The sequence below is a fragment of the Salvelinus namaycush genome, chromosome 3 (genome assembly GCF_016432855.1).
Source record: "Salvelinus namaycush isolate Seneca chromosome 3, SaNama_1.0, whole genome shotgun sequence".
NCBI lineage: Eukaryota > Metazoa > Chordata > Actinopteri > Salmoniformes > Salmonidae > Salvelinus > Salvelinus namaycush.
The window spans coordinates 86,190,668-86,202,843 of NC_052309.1; the positions used below are offsets into that span (position 1 = coordinate 86,190,668).

Below are 12,176 nucleotides of genomic sequence, written 5' to 3' on the forward strand. Positions count from 1 at the left end.
AGACTGTATACTCTCCTTCCAGACTCATATTAAACATCTCCAATCCAAAATTAAATCTAGAATCGTCTTCCTATTTCGCAACAAAGCCTCCTTCACTCACGCCGCCAAACATACCCTCTAAAACTGACTATCCTACCGATCCTCGACTTCGGCGATGTCATTTACAAAATAGCCTCCAACACTCTACTCAGCAAACTGGATGCAGTCTGTCACAGTGCCCTCCGTTTTGTCACCAAAACCCCATATACCACCCACCACTGCGACCTGTATGCTCTCGTCGGCTGGCCCTCGCTACATATTCGTTGCCAGACCCACTGGCTCCAGGTCATCTATAAGTCTTTGCTAGGTAAAGCTCCGCCTTATCTCAGCTCACTGATCATGATAACACCCACCCGTAGCATGCGCTCCAGCAGGTATATCTCACTGGTCATCCCCAAAGCCAACACCTCTTTGGCCGCCTTTCCTTCCAGTTCTCTGCTGCCAATGAATGGAACGAATTGCAAAAATCGCTGAAGCTGGAGACTTATATTTCCCTCACTAACTTTAAACATCAGCTATCTGAGCAGCTAACCGACCGATTTTTTCCTTTGACTAATGAATCAGGTACAAGGAAGGAGTGAAAACCAACAGACACCGCCTTCCATGGAATGAGTTGGACACCTGCACTTTAGGAGAATTGTCACCTATACCTACCAAAATGTGTGTGGTTGACCCTTTTCATAGTTTAGTTTAGTCTCTGCTGTGTGGTGCACTGCAGACATACGCTCAATAAACACATCACTTTTAAGTTGCTGAGTAAAAATGGTTCCATAAATGTGCAGTGCTGGACATGGGATTGTCTAGATCTAATTCTCTACCTAAAAGGGGCTGGGTCATGTTATGTTCTGTTAATTACTGATGTCCCCTTTAAGAATGGAGCACCCTTGGTCCCGTGTGGCTCAGTTGGTAGAGCATGGCGCTTGCAACGCCAGGGTTGTGGGTTCAATTCCCACGGGGGGACCAGGGTTCAATTCCCACGGGGGGACCAGGATGAATATGTATGAACTTTCCAATTTGTAAGTCGCTCTGGATAAGAGCGTCTGCTAAATGACATAAATGTCATGCGCAGTGTTGTTATTCTGGTACTAACTTGTTTTAGTAAATGTGAAGCTCCAGTTCAACTCCTGGTATTCAGAGTCTTTCTTATTATATAAATAAGTAATAAGAGCTAAGACACTACAGGTCAAACGCCAGGTGTTGTATCCTTGAGCACCCAGCAGGGCTAGCTATGACTCAAATCCCCCCCACGTTACTTCCAGCTGTATATGTTAGCAGCAGTTGTAAGCCCAGTGAGTCATTTATCAGCTCCACAAATAAAGTGTGAGGTGCTGTACAGCTATGCTGACTCACAGTGAAACCATGCTGGCTAGGGCCTGTCCCAAATGGCACCCTATTCCCTACATGGTGCACTACTGTCGACCAGGGCCCAAGACCATGTGTTGTAACTTTAATGGGTTACAGAGTTACTGTTTGAGTTAATTCATCGAGCTCTATCTAAAGATGTTTGTAATTGTATTAGAATTTGTGTGTTGGAGATTGAGAGAACTACATACATATTTTGTACTGGTTAGGCTTTTGACAACAAGTTCCAGAATGCCTTGCGACAGGAAGTAGAGAGACAACGCGCAAGTTAAGTGCAATTGACAGGTGATTATCCTGACTACCTTTCCGCTAGCAACTCATTATTCATTGTTCTGTAGAATCTAAAGTTTGTAAATGTAACGTGAACAAGTATTATTACTAAAAGAAGCTTTCATATCAAACCCGACATCCCGAGTCATTACTTTGAAGATAGTTATTCTATACCATGCAAGCTAGAAAGCTCTCTCAGGTTAGAATAACCCACAGTCATCAGGCTCTCTCAGGTTAGAATAACCCACAGTCATCAGGCTCTCTCAGGTTAGAATAACCCACAGTCATCAGGCTCTCTCAGGTTAGAATAACCCACAGTCATCAGGCTCTCTCAGGTTAGAATAACCCAGTCATCAGGCTCAGGTTAGAATAACCCAGTCATCAGGCTCTCTCAGGTTAGAATAACCCAGTCATCAGGCTCTCTCAGGTTAGAATAACCCACAATCATCAGGCTCTCTCAGGTTAGAATAACCCACAGTCATCAGGCTCTCTCGGGTTAGAATAACCCAGTCATCAGGCTCTCTCAGGTTAGAATAACCCACAGTCATCAGGCTCTCTCAGGTTAGAATAACCCACAGTCATCAGGCTCTCTCAGGTTAAAATAACCCACAGTCATCAGGCTCAGGTTAGAATAACCCACAGTCATCAGGCTCTCTCATGTTAGAATAACCCACAGGCATTAGGCTCAGGTTAGAATAACCCAGTCATCAGGCTCTCTCAGGTTAGAATAACCCAGTCATCAGGCTCAGGTTAGAATAACCCAGTCATCAGGCTCTCTCAGGTTAGAATAACCCAGTCATCGGGCTCAGGTTAGAATAACTCACAGTCATCAGGCTCTCTCAGGTTAGAATAACCCAGTCATCAGGCTCTCTCAGGTTAGAATAACCCAGTCATCAGGCTCAGGTTAGAATAACCCACAGTCATCAGGCTCTCTCAGGTTAGAATAACCCACAGTCATCAGGCTCTCTCAGGTTAGAATAACCCACAGTCATCAGGCTCTCTCGGGTTAGAATAACCCAGTCATCAGGCTCTCTCAGGTTAGAATAACCCACAGTCATCAGGCTCTCTCAGGTTAGAATAACCCACAGTCATCAGGCTCTCTCAGGTTAGAATAACCCACAGTCATCAGGCTCAGGTTAGAATAACCCACAGTCATCAGGCTCTCTCATGTTAGAATAACCCACAGGCATTAGGCTCAGGTTAGAATAACCCAGTCATCAGGCTCTCTCAGGTTAGAATAACCCAGTCATCAGGCTCTCTCAGGTTAGAATAACCCAGTCATCAGGCTCTCTCAGGTTAGAATAACCCAGTCATCGGGCTCAGGTTAGAATAACTCAGTCATCAGGCTCTCTCAGGTTAGAATAACCCAGTCATCAGGCTCTCTCAGGTTAGAATAACCCAGTCATCAGGCTCAGGTTAGAATAACCCACAGTCATCAGGCTCTCTCAGGTTAGAATAACCCACAGTCATCAGGCTCTCTCAGGTTAGAATAACCCACAGTCATCAGGCTCTCTCAGGTTAGAATAACCCAGTCATCAGGCTCTCTCAGGTTAGAATAACCCACAGTCATCAGGCTCTCTCAGGTTAGAATAACCCACAGTCATCAGGCTCTCTCAGGTTAGAATAACCCACAGTCATCAGGCTCTCTCAGGTTAGAATAACCCACAGTCATCAGGCTCTCTCAGGTTAGAATAACCCAGTCATCAGGCTCAGGTTAGAATAACCCACAGTCATCAGGCTCTCTCAGGTTAGAATAACCCAGTCATCAGGCTCTCTCAGGTTAGAATAACCCAGTCATCAGGCTCTCTCAGGTTAGAATAACCCACAGTCATCAGGCTCAGGTTAGAATAACCCACAGTCATCAGGCTCTCTCAGGTTAGAATAACCCAGTCATCAGGCTCAGGTTAGAATAACCCACAGTCATCAGGCTCTCTCAGGGTAAAATAACCCAGTCCCCCCCCACATGCCTAATTTATTTACCATCACAATTACACCCTGCTCTTCCCCTGTGGGCCATGTTCCAATTCCTTCTGTTTTGCTTCTTCTTTTCAAATGGAAGATCTATGCGTGTGGTCTCTGCAATGGTTTGGCTGACACACACACACAGAGAGACAAAAACACACACTCATGCACACACACTCCATTCAACTTTCCCCTGGCCTGTACCTCGAAGTCCCATTCCTCCCCTCCCCTCCTAACTAAACATCGCAGGACAGCAGAAGGGAACTTCAAAGTGTCCGGAGGGGGTACTCCTTTTTTCCTGCCACTTGTCATCATCCAAGGGCCTGGCTGCTCCCCTTATTACTCTAATTGCTTCCAACTGCTCCAGGAGCCTTTGATGGGGGGGGGGGGCGAAGCCAGCCAGAGAGAGCATGCTGCAAGCACCTGTTGTTGCAAAGCCAGACACAGGTGGGCTGTAGTGTGGCGGTGCTGTATAAAAGAGTGAGGACTGCACTACTGGGGTGTATTCATTTATGCAAAACTTTCTGGGGTGAAGGTTCCCAAAAACATAAAGATCATCTTTAGAGCTAAGATCATCTGACGTCAATTAATAGGAAATGTACAAACAATGACCTTAATGCATAAGACAATCATATCTGTTCCACACAATTTCTATCTAAATGTTCTGTAATGTTTCTTAGTCCTGAACATGGCCCCTGGTTTCTGTTTCTATTGTATTAAATACATATAAACATATTCAGTGCCCTCCGTAATTACAGGGACACATTATTTTGTTGTTTTGGCTCTGTACTCCAGCACTCTGAATTTGAAATGATACAATGACTATGAGGTTATAGTACAGACTGTCAGCTTTCATTTGAGGGTATTTTCCACATTAATGTGGACGATACCATGATTACAGATAGTCCTGAATAAATCATGAATAATGATTGGTGAGAAAGCTGCACAAATATCATAACCTCCCAAAAAATGCTAACCTGACATTATTGTAACGGTGTCGTATTATTATTGTTAGCATTTCTTAGGGTTATGATATTTCTGCATCTAACTTTCTCACCAATCATTATTCACGATTAATTCAGGACTATCCGTAATCATGGTATCCTCCACATTAACGTTGAAAATACCCTCAAATTAAAGCTGACAGTCTGCACTTTAACCTCATCATTACTCACGATTCATTCAGGACCATCCATAATCCTGGTAGCATCCATATTAATGGAGAAGTGTTTAGAAACATTCTACTCTTATTTACAATAAAAGTGACTCCAAGTTGACACAATACATTATTTACCATTCACTTCTATTGGGCACAAAATGAATCTGAAACACAACCAATACGAACAGCAAATGCATCCTACAAGTTTGTTGAGTCACAAGCTTGATGTAATCATTGCGTGCTAGGAATATAGGACAAAATACTCAACTTTTGACTACTTTAATACACAACTGAATTTGTCCCAATACTTTTGGTCCTCAACAAAGAGGGAACTATGTACAAAAAAAACATTAATTTCAAAGCGTTTCACCTGATATGAATTTAAAAACTTTCAAATGAAAGCGGCCCGTCTGCACCTTAACCTCAGTCATTGTATCATTTCAAATCCAAAGTGCTGTCCCAATAAGGTCACTGTATATGTTTTATTGTCAAACACCAGATCCTCCCCCAGTGCTGCTGGAGTACTAGATGGGAATTCCTGTCACACAACTGACTAGAATAAAGCACTTTTAGGTTTTCAATACATGTCTCCCCAAGAAAATAGGTGTCACAGACTGATGTAAAAAACATTTACAGCATGCAACAACTTTTATGAGTTAGCAATGGTTTCAAATCATTTCAAACAACAAACGGAGGCAAAATGTACAGAGTTCATTAGAGACCGTGTGCAATGTAACTCAAATAATTACAATATAATATCCTAAATGGGCTGAATGGAGGACTGGGGGAAGAGAGCACCGCTCCTACCTCTCTCCAACCATCTCCAAGCATGAATTAAGAAGTAGAGGAGATTCAACCACTCTTGGAGGACAATGGAAGTAAATAAAAGTGCTTATTTACTTTTACAAACAAAACAGAAGCCTTTTTCTTTACTTCCATTGTCCTCCAAGAGTTGGTCAATCTCTCAAATTCTGAATGGACGACTGGATAGCTCTCTGGCTCCATCTTCTGGCCTGAAGTCATACTAGAAATCCAACAGCTGGGGAAGAAATGAAATATGTTATGACTGTTGATTCTTATACTGTCATTCCATGACAATAATAGGAGAGGATATTTCATAGAATACAGGGGTATATTTACACACCAGTTGAGGCAGGATCTTCTCAAAGTGTTCTATGTCCAATCTGTCACAGTCCTCTGCCTCAGCCTGTTTTATCGTTCTTTGTGCAGCTTCTGAGCAACAAAGAGTCAGGGTCTGTATTCCTAAAGCAACTCGGGGTAAAGACTGCTGATCTAGGCACAATTTTGCATTCAGCATTTTATATCATAATGAATACGATTATATGGATAGGGGGACATCTGATCCTAGATCAGATTTCAGATCAGATCCTAGATTGATTTCCATGTACATTACAGCCACAATCATTCGTTTGAACTTACCTTGAACAAACACATGTAGCATCTCTGCCATAAGGATGACAGCATCGGCACCGACTTGAGAAAAACAAAGAAACAAAGGTCAAATGGCGATGACTTAGCTATATGCCTACAACTGTTGCTTCATTTGACTAAACATGATCAGGTCCAAATCTTTTCCAGGATAGCTACATTAAACAACTCCACTAGCAAGCAACTCGCCTTTAGTTTTCTCCTCCTTGAAGAAGCTTGACAGGAGTTTGCTTACCGTCTCCTAAAAAGAAAGAGAAAACCCATGATTCTGAATAACACTATGCTCGACAACAGTACGTTAGTTACTGTAGTGAATTGCTTCCAAAAACAACTGCCATTGTTGTCAAAAGTATCCAGTAGGCTGATCATTTAGCTAGCTACCCCGCTGAATTTGCTCCATACAGTCCGCTCAGTCTAACTTGAAAATGAGGGTTGTGATCTTGCTTTAGTCGAAATGATGTGACTCACAACATAGAATAATTAATAGTATTTTGGGTGCTTTCTCTTACATTTTTGAATGTGATTTCCGCGCTGCTTTCCGCCATTTTCAGTTCTGTCGATCAACGCTCTCTCAGCAGTGATTGGCTGCATCGAGTCCGTGATTCTTTACGTAAAACGCATCGCGCAACGCAAGAGGGAGTGACCACTTCTATTCCAAAGGAAAAATAGTACCAAATAGAAAAGTAGAAAATAGTAAATGTCTTAAGAAAATGTGTGTGCTTGCTAGTTTAAAGTGCATTTACAGTTTTAACAGATGTAACTATCCAAGCAGAAGAGAAATCTCCTTCAACCAAACTCAATTCAATATCACGTTTGAAATACAATAAATAGCCTAGCCTATATTTTAAATGTATTTATTTATTAATAAATAGCCTACTAACTTTTCGACAAGTTAACACATTACATGTTGGATTAACGTGTCCAACTCAACAATACAAGTTAAAGAATGCTATTAAACTAGTGGCTCAGATGGAACTATCCAAGCAGTAGACACATCTTCTTAATATGTTGATATGTGGTTGCCTTGTCAACCAAACACAATTCAATAATACTTTTGTAATACAGTAAAGAGCCTAAAGTTAAGGCTATCTTCTAAATTAATGTAACAATAAACCTTAAATGAGTAACACACCCATAGTTAATGTAACAATACATTTCTTCTTATATAATCATATAAAGCGTGCAGGTTGATAGCGATAGGTTGTTGAAGGTTTGTGGAGATCTTCACAAATGTGAAAATAATCTGTGCATTTTGCACTTTTAATGTAATTTCAACTGTAATCCAGGTGATTTGGTTCTGCTATTAAATGAAGCACAGTGATAACACATTCATCTGTTGTATAAACAAAATATCATTGTTTTCCCATTTGAACTTTGCTGTGGTTTTAAATGGTTGAAAGCGCAGTGATAGATATTTGGGTGACTAAACCAAAAATCAGACATTGTTTTTCCATTGGAATTTTGTTGTGCTTTTAGATGGTTGTAAGCATAGTGATACAACATTGGAAATTCAACCAACTTCTAGCTGTCTTTTTGAGTGGGTAATCTCATTGATTAACGTCTCAACCCAATATTAACCAATTATCCACGTTGAAAATATGTGGTGTGCCCAGTGGGATACAGAGGTGAGTGTATTTCAGTGTGTGTGTGTGTGTGTGTGTGTCACAGCAACGGTTTTACCAGGTAGGTGTGACAGGGTTTGAATTTTATGTGTTTGCCCTCGACACCTCTTCTGACAGGTGAACCTTGTAGTGAAATATCTTCATATCCACCTTCAGAGACACAGAAAAGTCACAGGGTTAGAGGAGAGAGAAAGAGAAGATGAGAGAGGGAGAGCGAGCGAGAGAAAAGAGGTGAGGGATGGTTGAGTTTCATTTTACAGCCAGTAGGGGGTACAACGGCTCTCCTGTAAAGTCCTAAGATTATCCACAAGACGGCTTTCCCAAGGAAAACCAGTCAGATAAACATGCTGTATTAGAGGTAGAGAATTACACTGGTCAAGAGATCACAGCAATCACAGCCACCAATTATCATACACCATCTAACCGCTCACTTCCTCAGGCAACAGTTCAGACCACCAGACTGAGGATTCATATTTTCCATACACAGAAAATTGCAAGTCTTTCCCAGGCATCCCAAGATTTCCGTTCATACGGGAAATGCTATTTAAAAGTACACCAGACCACACCAAAAAAATTGACATAATCGGACATAATTATACCACTGTAAATTGAGAAATATACACAGGGAACTAATTGTTTGTTGTATTTGTTGCAAATTCATCAACTCAGTTCTCTCAAAGTCCAAACTATTTTTTTGTATGTAGCCTAGTTTTAATGTAGGCCCATGAACCACTGTTGGCCGACTGGTAAGATATTATGAGGTTATTATAGCCTAGTGAAAATGGCATTTATTAGCTAATAACCCACTAATTGTGTTGACTGGTGAATATCCCATGCATGCTGTGCTAAACAACCAGACAAGCAAATGACTGCTATAGTGGAGTTTCAGCACCATGGACAGAGGTCAATCAATTACCCACTAATCTGACTACAGTTAGATCTGTGCTCTCGCTTTTATTAGTAAATGTCTATTTCCTATTGTAGAGGAGAGTGGGGTAAGTCGAGCAACGTTTTTTACATTCAGCATCACCCCATCAAGGGAAACATAGTATTCTTTCTAACAAATATATTTGCATATATTTCAGGATCATGTGTATCCCTGGAAATAATCAGAATTCATGTAAATATTACAGTTTTGAAAACATAGCTTGTTGAAAAAAGTTATTGTGGAACAATATACACCTTACCCAGGGTAAATTAAGCTGCGGGACAGGGTAAAATAAGCTGCTTACTTGGTGTAAATGTGTTTTTAGGACACAATGTAAAAACAGAGAGTGGGAGCTCGTCTGAGCGGTTGGGTTCTGTTTGATGTCATATTGATATGTTAAACAAATGTGTAATTAGTGATTCCCTCGAACCTGCACATGAACCTGTTTTTCATTTGTTTATTGTATATTAGCTGTGTTCTCCTTCACTTTAACCAGGCTAAAAAGAGAGAAGCTTGAATGATTCAGGTTTTATACTAATGGTGGAGGAGAAATACAACTTGTAAACTGTTATAGACTTATTTATTTTGCCACTCAACCCAAAGTTTAACAACCCGTATGTGTGTTAGGCAGAGCGCCCCATGCTCTTGTATAAACCTGGGGTGGCATAGTGTGGCAGTTTGACTTGTGCATTTGGTGTTCTTTCAGATGAGCTAACAGTGGCATTTTCTGATGCTATCAAATAAAAATCAAATCAAATTTATTTATATAGCCCTTCGTACATCAGCTGATTTCTCAAAGTGCTGTACAGAAACCCAGAAACCCAACGTGATTCAACATGATTCTTCTTTGCTTTCACCACAAATGGGAAGAGAATAAAGACATCTCTGCATGAACCAGAGAGCGTACATTGCTCCAAAACATTTTTCTCTGCACATGTACACACAGGTGTGAAAAATTACATGTTAAGCTGTATCGGCCCTTACCCAGAATCACCAACCCACATTTTTAATGATCATGGTCACAGTATGGATAAGGTCCACATGGTGCAAAATACATTGATCCTTAGTGGTTTTGGAACACTCAGCATTTCATTAAAACAAACAACTAGCAACATCTGAGAGCTAATATGCCCTTTTAACCAAAGCAGTAGAGCAGAGCTTCATATTTCACTACCTAACCAGTTTGTCCAGAACCCATAGCCTATGAAAACCCTATTAGTACCATGAGCATACCACTGTGCAACCCGCTGCTGGCTTGCCTATGAAGCCAAGCAGGGTCATTCCTGGTCGGTCCCTGGATGCTGCTGAAAGTGGTGTTGGAGGGCCAGTAGGGGGCACTCTTCCTTCTAGTCTTAAGATCAAAATCCCAATGCCCCAGGGGAAGTGATGGGGACATTTCCCTGCGTAGGATGCTGTCTTTCGGATGAGACGTTAACGTGTCACCTTACTCTCTGTCACTAAATATCCCATGGCACTTATCGTAAGAGTAGGAGTGTTAACTCTGGTGTCCTGGCTAAATCCGGGTGGCAGGTAGCCTAGCGGTTAAGAACGTTGGGCCAGTAACTGAAAGGTTGCTGGTTTGAATCCCTGAGCTGACTAGGTGATATCTGTTGATGTGCCCTTGAGCAAGGCACTTAACCCTATTTGCCCCTGTTCTGGATAAGAGCATCTGCTAACATGTACATTTCCATCATGGCACACATAACCTTCCCCTCATTTCTAATTGGCATGTATCACTCCTCACCTCTCCAGCTGTGGTGAGCGTTCTGGCACAAATGATTGTCATCATCTGGAAAGGCACTATATAAATGTTGGGCCCTATAAAATATGTATTTTTTTGTGCCTGATTCCGATTAGTCTTTTTCCAAATTCCGTTTCCTCCATTTCGTTTAAGGTTTCTGTTCCCCCGCTTTTTCCCCTTCATTTTATCAAGAAAAGAACCCAAGAAAAAAAAAAACGTTTTAATAGAAGACAACTAAATTGGACATGGTCCAAGCACACCAAGAGAGTTGTGAACAGGGCACGACAAAACCTATTCCCCCTCAGGAGACTGAAAAGATTTGGCATGGGTCCTGAGATCCTCAAAAGGTTCTACAGCTGCACCATCGAGAGCATCCTGACTGGTTGCATTACTGCCTGGTATGGCAACTGCTCAGCCTCCATCCACAAGGGTAGTGCGAATGGCCCAGTACATCACTGGGGCCAAGCTTCCTGCCATCCGGGACCTCTATACCAGATGGTGTCAGAGGAAGGCCCTAAAAATTGTCAAATACTCCAGCCACTCTAGTCATAGACTGTTCTCTCTGCTACCGCACGGCAAGCTGTACCGGAGCGCCAAGTCTAGGTCCAAGAGGCTTCTAAACAGCTTCCACGCCCAAGCCATAAGACTCCTTAACATCTATTCAAATGGCTACCCAGACTATTTGCATTGCCCCCCCCCCCTTCTCTACACCACTGCTACTCTCTGTTGTCACCTATGCATAGTCACTTTAATAACTCTACCTACATTAACATACTACCTCAACTAACCGATGCCCCAGCACATTGACTCTGTATCAGTGCCCCCCTGTATATAGTCTCGCTTTTGTTATTTTACTGCTGCTCTTTAATGACTTGTTACTTATTCTTATCTGTATTTTTTTTGTAACTGCATTGTTGGTTAGGGGCTCATAAGTAAGAATTTCACTCAAAGGTCTACACCTGTTGAATTCGGCACATGTGACTAATACAATTTGATTTGATGTTCTAAGTCTAAAGCAAAACAACATCAAGAGACCACTTTTGAGGTCTGGATTAATTTAGCAGATTTTTGATTTTGGGGTGTATTTACCCTTTAATTCCAGTGTGCACCTACAGTAGCAAGAGGCAGTTTAGAAGTGTTTTTGGAGTGCGCACGTGATGGCAGAGTTCGCAAAACAAATACCCACTGTATTGATTGGTAAGGTAAGCATAGGCTACTTTGTAGTTAACATCTAATTGAAAAGGTTTATGGGAAAGCCTTTCCATCTACCAGAAGACTTTTCATTAGAATCTTCGCTAACAGCTACACAAAGTGGCAGGCTTGCCCACCACACATACAGACAAGGAATTCAAATCAAATCAAATGTTATTAGTCACATACACATGGTTAGCAGATGTTATTGCGAAATGCTTGTGCTTCTAGTTCCGACAGTGCAGCAATATCTGCAATAACAAGTAATCTAACAATTCCACAACAACTACCTTATGCACACAAATCTAAATAAAGGAATGGAATAAGAATATATAAATATATGGATGAGCAATGACAGAGCGGCATAGGCAAGATGCAATAGATGGTATAAAATACAGTATATACATATGAGATGAGTAATGACTAAAGCTAAAGCTTGTATGTAAACATATG

The 12,176-nt window shown here is 41.5% G+C and overlaps 1 protein-coding gene across 2 annotated transcripts; it reads right to left on the reverse strand.

The window, feature by feature from the left end:
- Nucleotides 1–4,520: 4,520 nt before the first annotated feature.
- On the reverse strand, nt 4,521–6,801 carry LOC120044687 (centromere protein X-like). Of its 2 annotated transcripts, none has more exons than XM_038989363.1 (5): nt 6,751–6,801; nt 6,431–6,482; nt 6,233–6,286; nt 5,937–6,025; nt 4,521–5,831 (listed from the first exon to the last, which is right to left on the reverse strand). In XM_038989363.1, exons 1-5 carry the CDS (start codon nt 6,784–6,786, stop codon nt 5,817–5,819), a joined length of 246 nt encoding a protein of 81 aa, XP_038845291.1. In that variant the 5' UTR covers nt 6,787–6,801; the 3' UTR covers nt 4,521–5,816. The 2 variants fall into 2 exon arrangements, with proteins under 2 accessions (XP_038845291.1, XP_038845290.1); XM_038989362.1 differs by having other exon boundaries at nt 5,937–6,055.
- Between the last annotated feature and the right edge of the window lie 5,375 nt (nt 6,802–12,176).